The sequence below is a fragment of the Mustela nivalis genome (genome assembly GCF_964662115.1).
Source record: "Mustela nivalis genome assembly, chromosome: 13".
Lineage (NCBI taxonomy): Eukaryota > Metazoa > Chordata > Mammalia > Carnivora > Mustelidae > Mustela > Mustela nivalis.
The window spans coordinates 91034568-91055553 of NC_139032.1; the positions used below are offsets into that span (position 1 = coordinate 91034568).

The 20986-nt window shown below is 64.6% G+C and overlaps 3 protein-coding genes across 4 annotated transcripts; 1 reads left to right on the forward strand and 2 right to left on the reverse strand.

The window, feature by feature from the left end:
- Positions 1–4052: 4052 nt before the first annotated feature.
- On the reverse strand, positions 4053–6791 carry MRPS2 (mitochondrial ribosomal protein S2). Its single transcript, XM_082696267.1, has 4 exons — positions 6663–6791; positions 6415–6540; positions 5724–5853; positions 4053–5118 (listed from the first exon to the last, which is right to left on the reverse strand). Exons 1-4 carry the CDS (start codon positions 6694–6696, stop codon positions 4533–4535), a joined length of 876 nt encoding a protein of 291 aa, XP_082552393.1. The 5' UTR covers positions 6697–6791; the 3' UTR covers positions 4053–4532.
- Positions 6699–9817, forward strand: PIERCE1 (piercer of microtubule wall 1; the record flags this gene model as incomplete). Its single annotated transcript, XM_082695204.1, has 3 exons — positions 6699–7399; positions 8258–8336; positions 9404–9817. Coding segments are annotated over 3 exons (981 nt in total), but the record flags the coding sequence as incomplete, so codon positions are not given.
- Positions 9818–12496: 2679 nt separating this feature from the next.
- PPP1R26 (protein phosphatase 1 regulatory subunit 26) lies at positions 12497–20956 on the reverse strand. Of its 2 annotated transcripts, none has more exons than XM_082696239.1 (2): positions 20863–20956; positions 12497–18053 (listed from the first exon to the last, which is right to left on the reverse strand). In XM_082696239.1, the coding sequence occupies exon 2, from the start codon at positions 17533–17535 to the stop codon at positions 14029–14031; it is 3507 nt and encodes a 1168-aa protein (XP_082552365.1). In that variant the 5' UTR covers positions 17536–18053; positions 20863–20956; the 3' UTR covers positions 12497–14028. The 2 variants fall into 2 exon arrangements, with proteins under 2 accessions (XP_082552365.1, XP_082552364.1); XM_082696238.1 differs by lacking the exon at positions 20863–20956 and adding an exon at positions 20036–20633.
- Between the last annotated feature and the right edge of the window lie 30 nt (positions 20957–20986).

Here is a 20986-nt window from a genome sequence, read left to right on the forward strand (position 1 = left end):
TGGGGACCCCTTCCCCGACTTCCTCCTCCCAGCAGAGCCTCCGAGGGCCCCTCCCCCAGCTGCCCAGTGCTCACCCTCCACCCCATGCCCCGTCCATACAGTGGCACCCCCACAGCCCACCCACGTCCCCCGTGAGTTCTGATGCAACCATTGTCCTCGCTTTGAGGACAGAGTTGGGTTTGATCCAGGTTCCTGCTCTGCCCAGCCCTGTGACCCCGGACAGACCTGTGACTCTCAGGGTCTCCCCAGGCTCTCCATCTGCCCCACAGGATCTTCTGGCTTCTACTTCTCGGGATGCCATCCGGGGAAGGACTCTACAGACGATCCGTCCCTGCTGTCACAGGAGGCTGGTGCACAGGCTAGGCAATGCAAGGGGGAGTGGGAGCTGGGTGGGCCACGCAACACAGCTCAGAGGGGCCCGGGTCTGCTCTGGGGTCCAGGCGAAGGCACTCCCCTGCTGCCCGTGTCCCAGCCCCTGTAGGAAGGCTGCCATTTACTTTCTGACCTTGTCCCCTGGTGTGTCTCTGTGTCTTTCCCAGGAGCAGAATGGGGAGTTCTTGGGGCGATGTGGCAAACCGCAGATGCCTGCCTTGTCCCTCTCTTGTCCCTGTTTCCCTCTCCTGTCCTGGTGTTTGGTTTCCCTCCAAGCCCTCCTCACCCTGAGCAGACCACAGAGTCTGGAACCCCTTCCCAATGGGGCCTCTGAGGCTGCAACGTCGAGGGGCTGACGTTGGTTCCCAGACCAGTGGCTAAGTGCTTTGCTACTTTCTAGAAGTCCACGTCCTCAGCCCCCCAAGCCCCCAGCCTGCCCTCTGGTCAGAAGCACCTTGGGGGAGTACCAAGTGGGTCCGTGATGGAGATCCAAGGCCAACAGTCTCTTCTACAAGCCTGTGGGTCCCTAGCGACATCCCACCTCCTCAGCCAACTTGACAGATGAGTGAGCCGAATCCCTCTGTGCGCCAGCCCCATCTGGACTGGGGGTGTCTGTTCCTACTTCCAGGTGCCCAGGATGGACACCAGACCCCAGACCCTGTCCTCTCCCAGTGCCCTGGCAAACCCCCTGGGCCCCTTGGGGAGCCCCTGATCATCAGCCTGGCCTGACTGTGCTCCTCTATGCTATGGATTTGGGTTCTTGCCAGGGGTCCTGATGCCCCTGCCCCATGGCCCAGCTGTCTCTGACCTCTTTCTTCTTTCCCCCTCGTCACCCACCCCCCTGCAGGGTGTCCTCTACTTTTGACCCCCAGCTGGGCAGTCAGAGTAGTGTGTGTGTGTGTGTGTGTGTGTGTGTGCGCGCGCGTGCGCGTGCCCGTAAGCGCATATATGCACGCGTGCACAGGTGAACATGTCTGGGGATGCCCAAGGTCATGTCCCCACATGGGACAAGGTGGGGAGCTACCCCGAGGATCTGAGGGGCTCTCACCCCCAAAGTGACCCTCATGGGAGGGTTGGAGCTGGCCTAGGACTGGAGAGCTTCCCTGCTCTTTGGACTCTGTACCCCTCATTTGTCCTGGGCCAGTGCCTGCCTCTCTAGACCCCAGGTTCCCAACTGTCCCTGAGGGTTGGGCATGGGAATGCTTGAACTTGGCCGCTCCTCCAGGGGTAGGTGGAGGACAGGTGCACCAGGCACACAGGCCTCCCTCCCAAGAGGGCCAGGGGACCTGCACAGCACCTGCGCCATGACCCAGCCCCACACTGGTGCACCCGACCTGTCCGCGTTCCCTCACCACCGGGGAGACAGGGGCTCTCCTCCGTCCTAGGGTCCCTCATCCTTTGGATGACGAGAGCGCAGAGGTCCATATGTAGAGAAGGCCAGCTGTGCGTCCCGCGGAGTGTCCTGTCCCCACTGCTGCTTTTTAGTCCAGGGTTCCCGGCGGACCCCCACCTGGAACCGAGGCCCGCAGGGCAGGGAGACTTGTCCGCCCTGTTCCCTGACTTAGGCAGGCTGCCTAGAGGGGGCTTCCTGTCCATGTGCGGAGAAAACAAAGCCCCACAGCATCCACAGGTCTCTGAGTGGGTCCGCGGCCCCTCTGCCAGCCCCCAGGGACCCCCGCTCTGGCTACAGTCTGGATGGGACCCCCAGATGGAAAGTGAAACCCCTCACAGCGGGGAAAGCGGCTTTCGCCGAGACACAGGATACCGAGGATTGGGGCAGAGAGCGTGTTCGTGGAGGAGACGAGCCCTCCCGGGCTGGCCGCGGGATCGGGAACCTGACCCAACAGGCCCGACGGCAACCTCATGTGCGGGGTCGGGCCTCGCGGCACACGGGGTCCCCATGGGACACCTGAGGCTCAGAGAGGGGAAGTGCCCCGCCCGAGACACACAGCCTGCAGGTGAGGGGGAGCCGCTGTGCCGGGCGGGGGGCCCTGCTCACCTTTTGGGTGCAGCAGGTGTGGGACCGGCCGCGGGGGTCGCTCCCGTGGGAGGTGCAGGTGCACCCGGAGAGGGGACACAGGAGAGGGCGCCGCCCTGGCTCCACCGGCTTCCTCGGGGTGTGAGCGCAGCCGTCTGCATCTCGGGCTCCCGTCCGCAGTCAGGGCACACTCGTTTTCACAACGGGGCTAAGCTTTGGACAAAGGCGGGACGGTCCCACAACAGAAATTGCACGAATATTCCCGTCCCCATCCTGAGGGGCCACAGAGTATGAAGGACGGCCGTGTCGTCCTACACGTGTGCGAAGGATGATCGTGCACCTGCCGAGGCCGGGGCTGCAGCGGGGGCAGGGGGGTGGGGGAGCAGCCCAGACTCCTAGGGTTGAGATTATGGCCACTTACAGGGCAAAGCCCTTGTGAAAGCCCGGGTGGTGAGGCTCCTGGATGGCTTGGGGGCAGGAGCCCCTCCAGGCCTCCCCACACCCGGTCCTGGAAACCCCCCGGACCCACACTCCCCATGCCTCCCGACCCTCACTGGGGGCACTCAACCGCGCTGTGGTCACGAATCCGTGATCTTGGCTCTCCCAGGCCTTTGCTCTGGTGGCTGCCACCAGCACCCAGACAGCCGCTGGTCGTGACGGTGCCCTGCCGGGGCCCAGGGACGTCCAGTCTAGGGGCGGGTCAGACACTGCAGCAGCCTGGGGAGGCCAGTCCCTTGCCTCGCCCAGGCCTTGCACACACGCACCGACTCCTTTGGGCTCTCCTGGGGTTCATTTCCAGGGTAGCAAGATTGGAGGTCCCCTGCCACCAGGGTCACCCTTCTAGGTCAGTTTAGAAGTGGCCCAGGGGCCTCCCTGATCTTCCTAGAGTGGCCGCACTGTCTGTCCCAGAAGCCTGCTCCGTGCCTTTGGGTCCCCAACGCCCTGAAGGTGTCTTGCTCACTCGTGTCTCCCTGTCCCGTTAGCTCTTCACTCAGCAGAGGCCCCCCTGCCTGCCTGGCTGCGCCCCCAGTACTCCCAGAAGCTGCACACGGTGGTGACCAGTAACAATCGGTGTCTCCCCTGCTGGTGTACACCAGCCTTCAGCGTGCAGCTTCTGGGGACCCTCAGAGGACAGTGGAGGGTCACGGCCAGGCCAGCCATTAGTATATTCCCCTGGTGGTACGGGGTAGGGACCATCGCACTGACCCCAGCCTCTAAACCAGGACAGGATGGGGGCCGATTCCATGTCCCATGTGTGTTTTGCCTCCTTCTGTGTCGCTCACTGTCCTACCCAGATCTGAGCTGCTCAGGGGCCAGTCTGGGACACCCCTCCTTCCACAGCCTGCTTCTGAAGCCTGGCATGGCTCTCTGTTCCCTTGGGCTCGTGGGGGTCCCACACAGGCCCCAGAACTGCCATTCACAGGATGGTTTCACGTCGCGTTTGGGTTTCAAGGGGTCTTGGCTCTTTAGAACCAGCCTCTCGGGAGCTCGGAGGGACGGGGCCGAGCGCCTCACTCCAGGAGCAGCAGGTGGTGCAGCGAATGCCCCAGAAATCCCTGGGCATCGCCAAGTGCCGAGCGGCCTGTACACACAAAGCTCGAGTTCCGTGGGCTTTGTGGGACCTGTGGGGGTGTCACAAATGCCACATCCACGAGCAAAAGCACGTAAGCCACGCCGTGGAAGCCACAAGCTACAGAGACAGTTTGTCCAAACATCAGCTTTATTTCTGTGACTCTGTGGCCCGCCGGGCCTGGCCTGTCCCAGCCCAGAGGGGATTCTCTGGGGGTCTTGCCCTGAGGCCTCACGTGACAAAGTGACAAAGCAGCCCGGCCCCGGCATTCACTGGCGGGAACGGAGAGCGAAGAGGACCGGATTCAAGGTGTGAGCGAGGCTTTTCAGACTCCAGGACAAGCATGTTTCCTGACGGGTCCTCTCGGGACCAGCCGCCTGCTCTCGGTCTCCCCGCCGGGCCCCGCAGGTCTGCAGCGGGGCCCTGGGGTGGGGGTGGGGGGCAGCTGCCGGGAATGTTTCCCAACAGCAGGGACCCAAGCGATGCCCTGAGCCATAGGGAACTGCTAGAGACCAGAGCCAGGGAAGGGGCTCCCAGTGTAGCGGCGGGCTGGGCTGCCGCTCTCCCTCGGGTGAGGCGTGCGGGCGTGGAGGGACCCAGGTCCAGCTCGGCCTAGGCTCCCAGGGAAGGAGGAGCAGCCGGCCCCTGGCCCCCGGCCCCCTGCTCCACTGGGCCCTGCAGACGATACAGGGCCTCCATCTGCCTCCGCTTCTCCTTGGCCCGCTGGATCGTGGTCTGGAAGAGCCTGCAGAAGAGCCGCACGGCCGGCGGCGAGTCGTCGTTGCCGGGGACGGGGTAGGTGATGAGGCAGGGGTTACAGTTGGTGTCCACGATGCCCACCGTGGGGATGTGCATCTTGGCCGCGTCTCTCACAGCGACGTGTGGCTCAAAGACGTTGTTGAGCGTGTGCAGAAAGATGATGAGGTCCGGCAGGCGGACCCCGGGGCCCAAGAGCAGCGGGGCGTTGGTCAGCAGGCCGCCCTTGAAGTAGCGCGTGTGCGCGTACTCGCCGCAGTCCCGGGCCGTGGTCTCAATCAGGTGCGAGAACTGCCGGTTGCGGCCCACGAACAAGATGATGCCCTTGCGATAGGCCACGTGGGCCGTGAAGTTCAAGGCCAGCTGCAGGTGCACGGCCGTCTGTTCCAGGTCGATGATGTCCTGGCCCAGGCGGCTCCCAAAGACGTAGGGCTCCATAAACCTGCCGGAGACCCCACCCATGCAAGAGTGGGCAACGCGTGCACGGCCAACGCTGGCCAGTGGCCCCAGAGGCCCTCTGTGGCCAACCCTGGGGCCGCGAGGCCCGTGCCCTCCGGGGTTCGCTAACCCTGGAACTGGCACAATCTGCAAGCCCGCCATGAGGCAGTGGGGGTGGGATGGGGGTTGGGTCCAGCTCCTCTGCCCCGGGGAGCTGGGTCCCATCACCGTCCCCCTAGATGTCTCCGAGCACCTCCCTCCCTGGCCTCCCCGACCCTCCAAAACATCCTCAACGTGGCCATCCCAGTGAGACTCCTCTCTGCAACCCTGGAGCCCCCCGTCCCCTGCCCCCCACTCCCAGGAGCTGCCAGCAATGGGTCTGCCCTGCTAGGGCCGGGAGCCTCAGAGGTATGAAGCCTGACAGCAGGACCAGAGTGGAGTCTGAGGATGAACGCTTCTCCCTGGGACTCAGTGGCCCCATCAATGGGATGGCACTCAGCCCACTCCATGCCACCGGAACAGGGGCTGTGGACCCCAAGGATCCCGAGGCAGGAGGGCCTCCTGCGGTGATCCGTGGCTCCGCCATAGGCCGCCCGGGGAGTCCGTTACCTGTGCCGACAGCCTGCTTTGTGGCCCAGGTGCACGCGGGCGTCGAAGAGACTTCTCACGGAAAACAACTCCTTGAGGTTGAAGAAGTCAGAGTGCTTGAGGGGCTCACTGAGGATCCTGTCGCTCACATCTGGGGTGGGGGGAGAGGATGCCATGGCCTGTGGCCCCCCCGCAGCTCCCAACCGCGGAGGGGAGCAACATGGGGGTGGAGAGGGGCAGTGAAGCCCGGCAGATGGGTCCTCTCCGGGAGACCGGCCTGGAGCCGGGGTCTGACCCCCGCTTTGCTCCTGGGGAATCCCGGTCCAGTCTTCACCCAGAAAGGAGGGGCCCGGCTGGTTTCCGAGGTCCTTCCGGCTCCCCCCAGGCACCAGAGGACGGTCCCCCCATCAGGAGTCAGGGAGGACTCTGCGGTCACCTCCCAAGGAGCCAAGCCACGAGGTAATGTCTCCCTCCTCCCACCCACCCCAGGGGTGCCACATATCTGGGTGCGGGGGGGGGGGGGCAGGGCAGCGCCGCTACGGTGCGGGTGACCCCGCGCGGACCATGCGGGGCTGCGGGGCCGAGAGGGAAGCCGGCTGCCCCTTCCTTCCGGCCCGCACCCCAGCCCAGGGCGTCAGGACGAAAGCCGGGGCCCCGGGCCTCCCGCTGGCCGACGGTTTCAACCCCGAGCTCGGGGAGGGGCCGGCATTACCGGTGCTGCCCTCGGGTGCGCTGACGGCGGAGGTCGCGGCGCTCGCCAGGGTCCTGCCGCCCGGCCGGGGTCGCCCCGGGGTCGCGCTCTGCAGCAGGCGCGGCCGCAGCGGCCGGGACCAGACACCTGCGGAGAGAGCGGGCTGGAGGCGCGCGCCCGGCCGGGGTCCCCGCGGGTCCCGCCGCCCCCCTGCCGCGGGACCCCCGTCCGGCCTCCCGCCCGCGCCCGCGGGGCCCGCGCGCACTCACCCGCGCCGAGCAGCCGGGGCACGGCGGGCGCCATAGCGCGGACGGCAGGACGGGCCGAGACGCCTCCCGCCGCCGCCGCTCCCGGGCTGCTCGGCGCGGCGCCGCCTGCCGTCCCGGAGGAGCCACTGCAGCAGGGCCGCGCGCCCGCCCCCGCGCCCTCCGCACCGCGGGACAGGCCGGCACCGCCCGCCGCTGCCCCAGGGGGCGTCCCGTGGGACGGGAGCGCCCGGAGCCGCACGAAGACTCCGGCCGGCCGGGGACACGACGTCCGGGCCCGCGGCGCCCAGGCGCGCAGTGAGCGGCCGCGCGGAGCTGGCGCTGGGCCGTCCGCGGGGGAAGCGCGAGGCCTGGGGTCCCCCTGGGGGGACGGGACGGCGAGGAACGCGGGCGTCGCCCCCACCGCCCACCGCCTCCCGGCGCGGCGCCTTTAAGGCCGGGCCGCCGGCGTCACGTGACCCCGCCGTCGCCTGGCAACGGGACGCCGCGCCGCCTCCCGCGGTCTCCCGCCGCAGCCCCGAGCGCAGGCGCATGGCCCAGGCGAGCCCGCGAGCGTGCGTGGCGGCGGCCGAGCCCCCCGCCCCGGCCCCCCCGGCGCCCCCCGCTCCCCCGACGCCCCCGGCTCCCCCGGCCCCGGCCCCCCCCGCCCCCGCGCCCCCGCAGAAGACCAGCGACTGCTACCGCGTGGACGACGACCTGCCGGCCAGGTTCAACAACCCCGCGTGGTTTCGGGGCTACGGGTGAGGACGGGGTCGCGTCAGGGGCCGCCTGACCTCGCAGAGGCTCGGGCGGAGGCTCCGCTCGCCAGGCCCGGACGCGGGCGTCCCCAGGTCCGCAGCCTGTCCTGGAGCCCAAGTCAAGGAGGGGTCGGCCGTTAGCACCCAGTGAGCGAGGATGCTGCGGGCGTCCCAGCGGGGTCGGGGTGGGGGCTCCCAAGGGCAAGGTGGCCAGGAAGCCCCGCCCCCCGCTTCGGGGCCCAGCCCCGCGCTTTTGTGCGGGGGATAAGCCTCGGTCCTCTGGGCCGCGGGGAGCCTCTGCGGAATGGGAATCGGCGACCCCCCCCCCCCCCCCCCCCCCGCTGTCCCCTGCAAACCTCAGACCGCACAGCGGGGAACCCGTCACCGCACCGGCCCTGCCCTCCCGCACCCAGTCCCCTCTGCAGCGCTGGGCGCGAGGGCCCCTCCTCATCTTTGCGTTCCGAGAGAGGCCGCTGGGGCGCGGAGGGACAGCGTTCCCCCAAGGTCCGGTGGCCTAAGGCAGAGCTGACCTGGGACACGCAGCCGCTCCGTTAAACTCTGTCGGCACGAGAGACCGCGGCCGTGTCCCCCAGGCGCCCAGAAGTGGAGGGCGGAAGGAGAAGGGCCGGAGGGTCGGCGGCTGCGTTTTCCTTCCGGGAGGTCTTTGGGGCTTTGGCCCCCTTGGGGAAGAGCTGGGGTGGCCTCGAGCAGGGGAGGCTGGGCCGAGCCCCACGGAGCGCACAGCACAGGCGCATGGCCACCCTGTGGCCTTCCCAGCAGAGCTCCGCAACCAGACGTCCTGAGGCTGCGGTCTGGGCGTCCTTAGAGGAACTGCAAACAGAGGCTGTTTCTCACCGCCAGGACCAAGAAGGCCGTCTCGGTGTACAGGACCAGTAACGCCGCCTACGGGAGCAGAGCCCCCACGGTGCACGAGATGCCGGTAGGTGGGAAGCCTGTGCATCCCGGAGCCTCTCCGGGAGGAGGCGGCCCCCCCTCCCCATTCCTGGGGAGGGCAACACACCATGAAGGGGTAGTGGGGAGGGCCCCAAGTCCCAGCCTCCCAGAGTGGGAGGGGGCACATCTGATCCTTCCCAAACAGGGCACAGGATAAATAAGTGATTGAGCGACTTCGGCAGTGAAAGCTTTTACGGATCAAAAAGGTGCCTGCGGACTGGTGAAGCCATCCCGGGAGACTGGCCCCCCATCACACTCAGGCACCATGACCTCTGGCACCTTAGGGCAGTGAGTTCTGAGGTCAAGAAGAGAACAGCTGCTTTCTTTCTGGAATGATACTTGATTTTAATTAACCTGTGACCTTAAGAGGCAGTACTGGCTCATGTACCTGGTTACACAAGCCCAAGGCACACGGGTGGACATGGGGACCTGTGCACCTTTGCGGACTCCCCACCCCCCTTTCTGAGATCGACTTCACAGTCTGGCGGTCTAGAACCCCCTTCTAAAATCCTCCTGATGCCCCTCCTGGGCCAGGCGGAGGGCCAGTGGACGGGCATGGGCATCCCCTGCATACCCAAGACAGTAGCGACTCCCATTTTGGGGCCTCACTCCACAAGGGCAGTGCCTCCCCATGCCCCTGGGCTGGCGGGGTAGGGGCATCAGAGATGTTTTAAAGCCCTAAAGGGGATTCGACCCTGCAGTCAGGGTTCAGACTCACGGATGGCTCTTACAGAAGAAAACACTGAAGTTCAGAGAGGTCCGGTCACTTCTCCAGTTGGTAGGAGCAGGGCCCCGGGGGTCACGTGGGACAGGCCATCCTTCTGTCCGCCCACGGGGAACGCAGGCACTGCCGATGATTATTCCCAGACCTCGGGTATAAACCAGCATGGTCTGGGCGAACTAGGCCATCCCCCCCGCACCCTGGCTTCTCTGCTTCCTAGGAACAGAGATGACATTTTCTTGCAGATTCTTTTCTTCCAGAAATGCCCGTCGGCTGACTACTCAGGAGCGTTCCAACACCCCATTAATCCGAGTGTTCCTTTTCACTTCCAGAAAGTATTTTATCCAAATTCGAGTAAATTTTCCAGACAACTTGCAGCTGGTGGAATGTTCCGGAATAATACCCTCAATGTCTACATGGAGAAGAGCATTGTGACGGGTCCCGACAACTACATCACCCCCTACGACCGGTTCAACTTCCACCCCAGTTACAACGTCAGCAAGCCGTCCATCTGTGATTGGCCGAACTCCTGACCCCGGCCGGGTGTCTGAAGCGTCACCCCCGCTCTCTCATCACCTGCCCAGTTGTAGGACAGACTTCACTGCTTTCCCTGAAAACGTTTTTACTCTTTAGATTAGAAAAACACGCAGACGGGGCTGTCAGGCCCTGTTTGTTCTATTTTATGTCTAAGATGGAAAAGATGCTAATGGCTCCACTTTTCATTAAAAATGTTGCCACATCCTGAATTCCTGACTCACCGGGAATCAGGGAGCAGGACCGTCGGCGTCCTGGGCCCCGCGTCGTGGCCTGAGCCGGGAATGTCCGGGTAGCCGTCCCCGTGTCTCTCCCGGGAGCCGTCTTACACTCATCACAAGTGATGGAGTGGGTTTCGGTTCCAGAGCTCCCTGGCGGAAATCCGCACCAACTCTGGGAGGCCGCAGAGGGAGGGTTGGATGCCCCGCTTGGGGGCCTTGGGCGAGGACAGAGGCTGCGTGGGGAAGACCCACAGGAGCCACTGAGGGGCAGGCGTGGGAGGCCAGATGCGTGGAGGCGGTGATGCGTACGTGGGACTTCTCTCTGGGGGTTCACTTTCCCTTTTCATACCAAGTTAAAAAACCAGCAGGCAGGGAATGACCCACGTCTCTCTGTAGTTCCTGACCCACGTTTGCTAGGATGTAGCGAGCGGGTTCTCCAGGAGGAGGGTTTCTCTGGGCCGGTGTCTTCTGCAGACCCGCGCCCCACCTCCCTTCCCGAGAGTACGGTGTGTTGGTCGTGGGAAGCCTGGGAAGCACGGGCTCCTGCGACGTCATTGTTCCCTACCACGGGTGACACCCCATCCACGAAAATTTTTGTCCCATGAAAGTGGGGAGAGATTAAACCTCATGCCTGCCTATTTTTTCATTAGAACCTTTTTATTATTCATATGCAAAAGTAAACATTTCGGTAATACTCTTAACGTCCACTTTGGGATGGAAATGGTGTCCACAGAAAGTCAAACACTCTTTTTTTAAAAAACATTTTATCTATTTATTTTGACAGCGACACAGCGAGAGAGGGAACACAAGCAGGGGGAGTGGGAGAGGGAGAAGCAGGCTTCCCGCCGGCCGAGCGGGGAGCCCGATGCGGGACTCAATCCCCAGCCCCCTGCTAAGGAGGTAAAGCCCAATTCTGGTGTCCTTAACGGGATCCTCTACATAGAACAAGGGTATGAAAACAGCAGTACCTTTGATAGAACACAAATGCCCGTCTTCCCAGCTCGGGCTCCCGGCGTCTGGGTCCTGCAGCCGGGGCAATGGCCCTGCTCCCGTCTGCCCACTAGGGTTTTGGAGGATTTTGACTTCATCCCCTGGGGTGAGCCGCAGCCCTGCAGCCCCTGGGTTGGAGCCCACCTGGGATGTGCCCAGGGAGGTGGGGCTGCGGGCTTTGGACCCGGGCCATTTTAGCATGTTTTCCACCTGGAATCTTGATGCTGGGAGAAGGGTGTGTGGGTGGGCGGGCTCATGGAGGGTGGCAGGAAGGCGCCCTGGGTTCCCAGTCAGCTCGACCCCCCGGGGGTGCTGTGGGGGGCGGGACACCTCCACTCTCTGATGTGGGTCCTGACGTCTCTCGAAGTTCTCGCCGCGGTCAGAACAGTTAGCAGAGCGGGGCGCACAGCATCTGCCAACGGCGTGGCCAGGAGAGGCGGTCTTCACCCCCGAGGAGGCCGGGCCGCGTGGGGCCGATTTTTCCCACCACGAGATGAAACCCTGAGAAACAGGGCTTCCGAAGGACTTACTGACTGGTCCCTCGGTGCAGCCGTGGGTGGGTGGAAACGGCGACCCGGGACACGGGACGTGTGTTCGCACGGACGCTGTGGACTTGTCCCCAGCGGCTTTCCACCTTTCAGTTAAAGTCACTCGGAATGAGCGGTTCCAAACAGATAGGAAATGTGTCAACCCTGGGGAGCACCTCTCTGTCGAGAGCACGGAGAAGCAGAAGCCCCACAGATCCTGCAAATAAACTGTTCCCCGCTCCCAATCGGCCTCGCCCAGAGCAGCCGCGGCCGTGGTTTGCAGTGGTCGACGGTGGGGGCCTTCGGCAGGCCCTTCAGTTCCTGTGCAGGGAAGGGAATCGAGGCGCAGTGACTTTCCTGTCTTTACAGGGGCGCCTACGGGGCTAGCAACTTAAATGCCTGGCTCCCCAGTGCGGGTGCGTCTCAGTTTGGGAAAACCTGCTGACAAGTCAGAGTCGGCACCTTGTCTGTGGAAGACCCCCCCCTCTGCAGGCGCGGGCACGCGCGGGCGTCCCACCCTAACCGCCAGGGCCCCTCCCCTCCCGCCTCCCAGACACCCGTGCCCATTCTGGAAAGATGCAGTGAGTCCCAGGATGCCCTACGGGAAGATCAGGCCTTTCCCCTTCTTTACATTAAATGAAGGAACCTGTAGCCCCGGACTTGCAGACTCCTCCTTCCCAGGGACGGGAGCGGTGGCTTCCTAATGATCAGTTCGACTTGGTAACGCAGCATCCCTCTGACTGCGTGGGAGGGCGAGCCCCTGGGTTCCGGAGCTGCAGCTCCCGGACTCTGCTAATTCGCTGCGGCGCCGGGCTCCACTCGCTGCTCCCGCTGCAGCCCTGCTTCCAGACAGGCTGCAGGGACACCTCTGCGCCGGCCCCAGCGTGCGCCACAGGTGATCTGGGGTGGGGGCGCAGGAGCAGGCGGGTGTCGGGGGTCCCGGGCATGGGCCCGCGCTGCCCAGGAACTACATGGGGGTCGGCCCCGTGGGGGTCACGGGAACCCGGGAGGCAGGAAGGAGGCAACGGCCAAGGGGGCCGGGTCTGGGGGAGAGCCAGCAGGGGCGAGGGGTGCCCAGGGCTAAATGCACAGGTGGGCCCCCTGACATCACCCCACAAAGGCCAGTCCAGGGAAAACAAGCTTCGAAAGCCGATTCGTGAGCAGTGTTTGATTTATTAGCGTTTTTAAAAACCCGGTTCTTATCTACAAAACAAGCTGATTTTTGTTTTCAAGTGTGAAGACCACTCTTTAACAATTAAATTTAAAGCATGGATTACACGAATTGAACTGTTTCCTCCCAGAAGCACCTAAGTGAGTAAGAACTGGACGGGCGCTGGCAAAGGCGCCCGCACGCGTCCCGGGCAGGCTGCAGCGTGGGTGCAGGGGTGCCGTGCGGCTAAATCCTGGCAAATTCACTCGCGTGTTCAACGCCGGCTAAACTGAGCTGCAAAGTCAACCTTGCTCTGAGTCCATCACAGCCAAACGGCAGTGCAGAGCCATGAAGACTGGGGTCACTGCCGAAGTCTGCTGGACGGCCGCACGGCACCGCCGTGACCGCTGAGCGCCCGCCCCACAGGTTGCCTCTGAGCAGAAGGCACGGGGAGCCCCGCTCCTCTCCACCCGGCAAGGCGCTGCAGCTCGGCTCAAACACACCTCGAGGCCGGGCGCCCTGCCCCTGACCATGCACCGCGCGGGGCCAGTCCCTGGTCCCGCCTGGGGAAGGCAGGCCCTGGGAAAGCCACCAGGCGTGTCTGCTGGGTGGTGTGAGCCCACCTTGATGAGGCCCCGGTCCCGGGAGGGTGCAGGGCCTCGTGCCTGGTGCTTGCAGCATTGGGCACCAGAACTGGCCAAGTGGCTCGATCCTTGTGTGTTCCAGTGCCCAGGCCAAGAGGAGGACATTGAGAACACACACGTCTGTTACCCTTCGGATCTGTGACTAAGACTGGAGAACAGTGGCTCCCATAAAAGAGAGCTTTATTGAGCTGCTAGAATCACGCAGGGGTCGCGCACAGGGCTGGGTGTGAAATACCACCGGCTCAGGTGTGGACCTCGTGTGCCGCCGAGGCCTCACGTGGCATTTCCACATGCAACAGGGGACGGCCAGTCGTGCTCTCACTGGCCTTTGTGCTTTGAGATGTTTTCCAATTGAGGCCACAAGTGTAGAGTCCAGAGGCCTCACTCTGGCCTCGTGGGCCAAGGCGCCTTTATGCTCCAAGTGCTGTTCGGCAGCTTCCCAGCGGAGACTTCTGCGGGTGCCTCTGTGATTCTCAGGGCGGGCCGGTGGCGACTGCTACCTTTCCGGGCGCAGCCAGCCCTTCCCAAACGCAATTGCCCTGAACTATCAGAGTCAGGTCATGTCACCCCTGGCTACGATGGTCCCATGTCCGCTCGTCTCACGCTTGCCTGCATGCCATGGAAAGCCACGGCGAGGCCCGGGCCTACAAAATCGAACAACAGTTATTTTCAAAAATATTTTTTACAGCACTTAAATAATTTACAAAAAAGCTACAAAACTCAAATATTCCAGGACACATCTGTTAAGTAACCCCATCGCTCCCAGTGGACGGAGTATGTACAGGGCGGTGCAGAGCAGCCTCCGGGTTCTGTCCCGGTGTAGGGAGTGTCACACACACGCACGGGCACAAGCGGGTCTGCTTCCCAGGAAGACGGAGCCCGCGAGCGGCCTCATGGCTGGAGGGCTTTGCCCTTGGCCCCCGGGCCGCCGCCCTCCTCCACGGAGGTGTCACTGAGCTCGCTGGAGTCACTCCCCAAGGCCTCCTGGGCCTGGCTGCCTCCACTGGTGGCCCCCCGCCTGTACCTCAGGTCTAGAACGTCCTCCTCGGAGCCCGAGTTCCTCCTGGCCTGCAAACCGCACGCCGCCTGGGACTTCCGGCCGGGCCAGTGTCCCCCCACTTTCTTTGTTAGCAGGGGCGCGCTTCCAAACACAGGGCTGTGGCCGGCCGGGGTCTCTCTGAAGGCTGAGAAGGCCGGGCCCTGCAGGGGCAGACTCAGGGGCGGGCTGAAGGCGCCGGCCTGCTTGCCGCCCCAGGAGACGCTCTTCCCAAAGTGGAACAGCTGTGTGGACAGCAGGGAGGAGAAGCCCGAGAAAGGCAGGCCTTTCTTGGGGTCCTGGCCCTCCGGCCCCTGCTCTCGCTGGCCGCCGAGGCCCCCTCTCCACACAGCCTCTCTGCCTTCTGGGCTCAGCGCCCACGTGCTCTGCAGCCGACTCTGGTGGGCGAAGTTGGCCCATGGGAGGGCGAGGCTGGCCTGCGGGCTCCCTAGCCCATCTGCTCCCGGCTTCCGAGTCCGTGGGCTCTGGCCCTGGGTCGTCACAGCAATGGCCACACCGGGGCTTTCTGCCCGGGTGCCCGCTGCGGCTCGAGCAGGCAGCGAGCCGAGAGCACGTTCCCTGGCACGCTCAGTCCCTCTTGGGCTCTGATCTTTGTGGGTACAAACCAGTCGCCGACCAGCAGCCGACCCTTTGGCAGACAGGGCCCCCGCCGTGCTGGTGTGCCTGGCCACGGCTCTGGGGAGGCAGGTCTGCTCTGGTCGGGGGCCGCTCCTCCCGCCTGGAAGGAAGGCTCTCCCCGCACCCCCGGGGCCTCCGGCTGGTTGAGGACCGCCCCTGCCCCGCTGGCTCCGCGTGCACACACCGGGATGAGGGGCCAGGGTGGGCGCCGGCCCCTTCCGGCACGGCGGCTCTGGCCTGGGCACACTCCCCATCCCTGGGGTGGCTGGGCCCCCTCCTGGGGCTTCTGAGCCGCTCCCGGACTCCTTGGCCTTTTCGGCCAAGAACTTCCTGATCTCCAGCTCGATGCTGTCATCACTGTCCACAGAGCTGCTGTCCTCGGGTGGAGGCTGGGGGCCAGGGGCTGTGCCTTGAAGTTCGCAGGTGGCAGCTTCACGGAAGAACAGATTCCCTTCAGATGCTCTTCTCCGGAGCGGGAGGGCCGGGGGCACATCGCCGGGCCCCGCACTGTCCGCTGTGGTTCTCTCCGGGTCTCTGCAGGAGATGCTCAGGGCCTTTTTCCCCAGGTTCTCCCTGCTGTCTTTTTTGGGCTTCGAGAGGCAGCTTTTCAACAGGTGGGGGCTTCTGTCCGTCCAGTCTCTCCGGAAGCCGCCTAGTTTATGCAAGAACTGGGGCTCGGTGGTGCTGAACCTGACCTTCCTCTTGCGCGCGGCCCTGGGGTCCCTCCACCTCTTCTTGAGCCTCCGCCTGGACCGCAGGAGGTCCTTGATGGCGGAGTCCAGGTCCTCGTCACTGTCCAGGGAGCTGCTCTTGTCCTCAGAGCTGCCCCGCTCACCGGCGCTCGGCGCTGGGGCCGTGTTCCCGTGGCCGGGCCACAGGCTGCCCCCGGGACCACCGTGCTGGTCGCCCGGCTCACGTGGCCTGCAGGGGATGGGCTGGCCCTTGCTCTGGCCTTCTGCCCTGGGGGCCTGGCCAGGCTGTGCGCCTGCTGGGCTGTGGTCAGGATCCCGGGCGCCCTCCTGCGCCGTCTCTCTCGCTTTCTTGGGTGTGGACGGCGGCCCGGCATGGCTGCCTCCTCTGCGTTTCCTTTTGCAGCTCAGCGACAGGCCCAGCGTTTTAGAGCTGGGGACCCCAGGGCCAGGTGGCGGTGCTGGGCTCAGAGTGGTCTGCGGGCAGCTCTCCGCTCGGGCCAGCCAAGCTCCTGACTGTGCCTTCAGGGCCAGGAACGTCCGGATTTCCTGCTCTATGCTGTCATTGCTGTCCACGGAGCTGCTGTCCCCATCACAGCGGGAGGGCACGGTCAGGGGGCAGGAGAGTGGGCTGGCGGGCAGGGGTCTCTCACTGCTTACCGCGGGGGCTGGCAGGATGGTTTTGGAAATGTCCAAAATTGCTTCGGCACACATCAGCTCAGCGGACGTGTCTGCCCGGCATGGCGGCCGTTCCGCAAGCTCGGGTTCAGCAGCTCTGGGATCTCTGGGTGGCTTGGAGGGGTGGGCAGGGTCAGGGCCACCTGGGCTGAGGTCCACGGCCTTTGGGGCCGTGGGCTTCTTCCTGCCTGGTGTTTTCCTGCGGGTTTCAGGCAAGGCACCTTTTGTGGCATGGCCTGTGCTGCGTGTGGGAGGGCCAGGCTCCTTCCCCTGTCCGAGCAGCGGTCCGGGCGGCAGGTCTCCGCCTGCCTCCTTCCTTTTCTCCAGCTGGTACAGCTGAATGGCCTCCTCAATGCCGTCATCGCTGCTGGAGCCGGACGCCTTGGACACCAGGGCTGTGCTCTTGGCTCGCTTGGCTCTCCGCCCAGGGCCCCCGCTCCTCCTGACCCCGCCTTTATTCTGCGCTGCTTCTGCAGGGCGGGGGTCCGTGCTCTCTGGCTCGGCAGTGGCCTTGGACTGGAGGCCTTGGGGCCGTGCGCTCACCTTGGCTAGCCTGGGAGGTTTCCGGAAGAGAAAGTCCTTGCAGGCTCCCATCACTTCCTGCCGATGTGTCTTGCCCGTCGGCTCTCTGCCGGATCTAAATGCTGATCTGACCGCATTATCGCTGAGGTCTGGTTTCGCGTCCAGAGAAACATCGCACCTTGGGGTCTCGTGCTGCCTTTTCTCGTTCAGAAACTGTTCGATCTCTGCCTGGATGCTCTGCTCGAAGGAGTCGTCGCTGCTAACGCTCACCGGGGAGGCGGAGCTCCGGTCTTGGCCGGCTCCCGCGTGGCTGCCAGGGCTGCCTCCCGGGCTGGGTGCTGACGTTGGGGGACACGGGGCGATCAGCGCGCTGCTCAGAGGAACCTCCGGTCTGGGCCGCCCGCCCCGCTCCGTGGCCCCGCTCTTGGCCTTCAGGTACTCCTGGATCGCTTCCTCAATGTCCCGGTCCACGGAGTCGTCGCTGTCCGAGTCCAGCACCAAGGGGCCAAAGTCCGCGGCGTCCTCCTCCCTCGAAGGGACCAAATCAGTGCCGAGACCACAGGCAGTAAACGTCGGGGTGGCGGCCAGCCTGGCGTCCTGGCCCTTCTCTGCTCTCTGGCTTCTGCGCACGGCAAGCTCATCGCTCATGCCCGGAGCAGCCTGGTCGCCCCGGAGCGCGCTGATGACCATCCGCACTTGCGCACTCACCGGAGCTCTCGAGACGCCCTCCTTCGGCTCCGAGAAGCACCCAGGAAACCTAAAGCTTCCTGGTGTGCCAAAGGCCTCCCATTTGGACTGGAGAGCGACCACAGGAGGGGCGTTCATGAGGAACATTCTAGCGGACGGGGAGGGGCGTGCAGAGTGGCGGGTCTTTATTCTGCTGCCCCTTTCACATCCTGGATGGAAAGAGAGGACGCTGGTAGGATGCCATTCTGCTGGGCCACGCGGCCACGGGGGAACCGCCCGCCGGGCCAGAGTCCAGAGGGCCGGGTCAGAGGCTGATGCCAGGCGAGCTGGTGGCGCCGGGCAGGTCACTCATGCTTCCTGGCCTTGATGTGCTCTGCGGCAGGGGGAGGCCGACTACGGAGACTGAGTGCGGGACCGCTCTGAGCCGCGGGCACCGTGTTCACGCGGGACCGCACGCCGGTGTCCCCTCCAGGCCCACGCTCCTGCTCCCGCCGTCCATCTTCTCTGTAAGGGAAATGGGGTCTGGTCACAACTGAGGCTGTCCGGAGGTGCCACGTGATCAGGTCCACACGTGCTTCTCCTCGGGTCACAAAGAAGGGCTTCGAGACTCTAAGCGCCGCGAGACTTTGCAGGGTCGTTTCATTCTTGACGCGACAAACAAGCTCCTGAAACAGAAAGTGACGTGAGGTGAGCCATTAAGAAACAACTTCCCCGAAAGCCTTTTTATTAAAAATGTCAGAGGTGTAGCCGTCAGGCAATCTCATGGGCCCGGACTGCTGTGTCTAGCTCATTAGCAGAGAAGCAGCCCTGGACACTGTCCTGTGCCCTCTTCCATCCTGTCTGGGTACTCCGAGCCCCGCATCTCAGGCCGACGGTGGGTTTGGGCTGGTCTTGGGAACAGCGTCTAGGCCTGCTTGCACACAGCCTTTCCGTTAGAGGTCAGAGACCGCCGCTACCGAGGGGAGTGCTGTGTGCTCAGGGAAGGGTCACTTAGAAAGTGTGACGCGTCACATGACCATTCCTTTCTAACCTGCTGCTCCTGCCTCTCCTGACCACCCACACCCCCTCCCCAAAATGGGAATGTGGAGCACACGGGATGCCAGAGACCAGCTCTGAAGCACCTGCAGGCACAGGGAAGCGACCGCCACCCATAACAGTGCCATGCTGGGCTGTCACCGCCCTTGCAACCTCACCGGGTGGGCTGGAGCGGGCCTGCCTACTGGCTTTGCTTTCGACACAGGTCCTCCTCCACCGAGAGCTTCTGTCCCGATAAGCACATCATCTTGTATCTACACACTCGGTCCTTCCCGAGACAGTGTGGCCGGCCACCTGGGCACAGACATGCCCACACAGGTGCCACCGACGATTAACCAGAGGGCACCGTGAATCCAGAAGCGCGCTCTTTGCTACTGTGGATTCAGGCCCAAAGAGTGAAACGGTCATGTGAAAGCATTTATTGCAATTCCTTGAAACTCTCAAGGCCACTTTTAGGGGGACGACATCACAGCCAAGGTTTGCAGAGCCTTTCAGGGATTTTGTCGTCTTCGTTCACCCTACCCCCCAGCATCCTTTGCCCACTTTTGAAATAGACTTTGGACTGCCATGCTAAAGACAACCAGAATCATCTGCTTCAGAGGCTGAAGGTTCAGCTAGTAAAGGTTTTTTAGTTTTTTTGATAGAGCATGAATTTAATTTTTTTAATAGAGCATGAATTTGAAATTCAAGTTTGGGAAAACTTAATCCAAAGACCGAAGACTGTTAATCGCCACAAATTCACCACTATCCGGGGCCACAGCTTGGGTGCTGGAGGAAACACGTGAAGGTGCTCGCCCCCTGTCACACTCAGGGGCCCACTGTGGCCCACGGCCTCTCCTGGGGCGTCACCCTCCGGGGAGGTTCCCCATTCACAGAGCAGTGGGGACGACAAGGGTCAGGAGAGGGTCTCTGCACGGGCCGGGGGACCGGTGCCCACACTGCTGCGCTCATTGTTCGAGCTGCCTCGGCAGAGTGAACGAGATTCCGAGACGTTGGTGTCGGCCTCGGTCTGTGAGGTCTAAACCGAGAATGTTAACTCCTTAAGTAGCAATAATACGACTTTAAGAAAACAGGCCCGGGGATGAACGGGAAGGCGCTGGGCCGCCGCAAGTTCTGTACTAGGCAGCAAAGCCGTGGGGTGGGACGGGGGGAGAAGGCTGGTCTCTACTGACCACGTTCCCCCACTCCCCCGGGGCTCCCCGTGAGCAAAGCTCTGAACTGTCAAATCCCCTCGTGCAAGACTGAGGTGAAAAATTCAGAGGGAATCTCCAGCGACAGCTTGTGGCTTTGAAACAATCAACTACGGAAGATGAATCATTCTGAACAACTCCCCAAAACTATACTTGGAGAGAACGGGGAGCTGCAGCTGGGGGCTCTGGCTTCGCCCCCAGAGCCCGAGCCAGGTGTGCACGGAGGCTGTGGGGGCACCCAGCCCTGCACCCCAAAGCCTGGTGGTGCTGACGTTGAAAAAGCAGTGGAGGGCACCTGGACGGACACCTTCTTTCTGAGTCTCCACACCGAGCCCCAGGGAGGACCGACTCTGGCTTGGGCTCGTCACCCGCACAGGCTGGACCCCTGCACCGAATGTCCCCAGATGCATCTCTCGGCTCACCAAAAGGCGGTTCAGCTCCTGGTCTTCCCTCTCGGGTGGCAGCTTCCCCACCCCCGGGTGCGGGAGAGGACGGGCAGTGCACCAGGCCCCAAGGGAGGGCCAGAGCCCGCAGTGGGCGTGGGCCTGTCGGGAGGTGAGGCTCTACGGGGTCGCCTCGACCCCTCCCCGAGTGAAGCTGCCAGGCCTCGGCTTGTGACTGGGGGCGTGGGGCGGGGGGGGGGGGGACCTCCCTGCCGGCCCGGCCCCCTCAACCCCCAGCTCCCGGGGCGCCCGGCCAGGTGCGCTCGAGCACCTCCCGCGGGGCGGGGCCGGCCTGCGCCCGGGTCTGCGCCGGGGATGCGCGGAGACCCGGGCGCCGGGGGCCGCAGGGACCAGGGGCCGGCCGGGGCCCCGCGACCCTCCCGGAAGCCGCGGCCCGGCGCGGGGCGGAGCCGCTTTTCCGCCGGAGGGCCGTACCCGCGGCCGCGCTCGGGGCGGGGAGCCGAGCCAGGCCGGAAGCGCCGGCCGCCGGGCCTCACCTGCGCGCACCTGGGCTCGCCCGCCCCGCGCCGCGGCCTCCGAGGGACGCGGGGCCGCCTCGGGGGCGCTCCCCCCGCCCCGGCCAGGCGGTGGCCCCGGCGCGCCCGCCCCCCGGCCCGGCCGCGCTCGCCCCGCCCCGGCCCGCCGCCGCCCCCGGCCCGCCGCTCGCGCGCGCGCGCGCGCCCCGGGGAGGGAGGGGAGGGCGGAGTGGGGAGGGGAGGGGAGGGCCGGGCAGGCGGCGGGCCGGGGCCGGGGGGCGGGGCGGGCGGGCGCGGGCGGCGGCGGCGGCGCCCCCTCCCCGGACCTACCGGCGGCCGCGCTCCGGAAGCCGTGCCCGGTGGCTGGGCATCATGGGAATGGCACGGCCGAGTTCCGGGGGAGGCGCGCGGCCCGCCGGACCCCCGCCCGCGAGCGCGCGCCCACCTGCCGGCC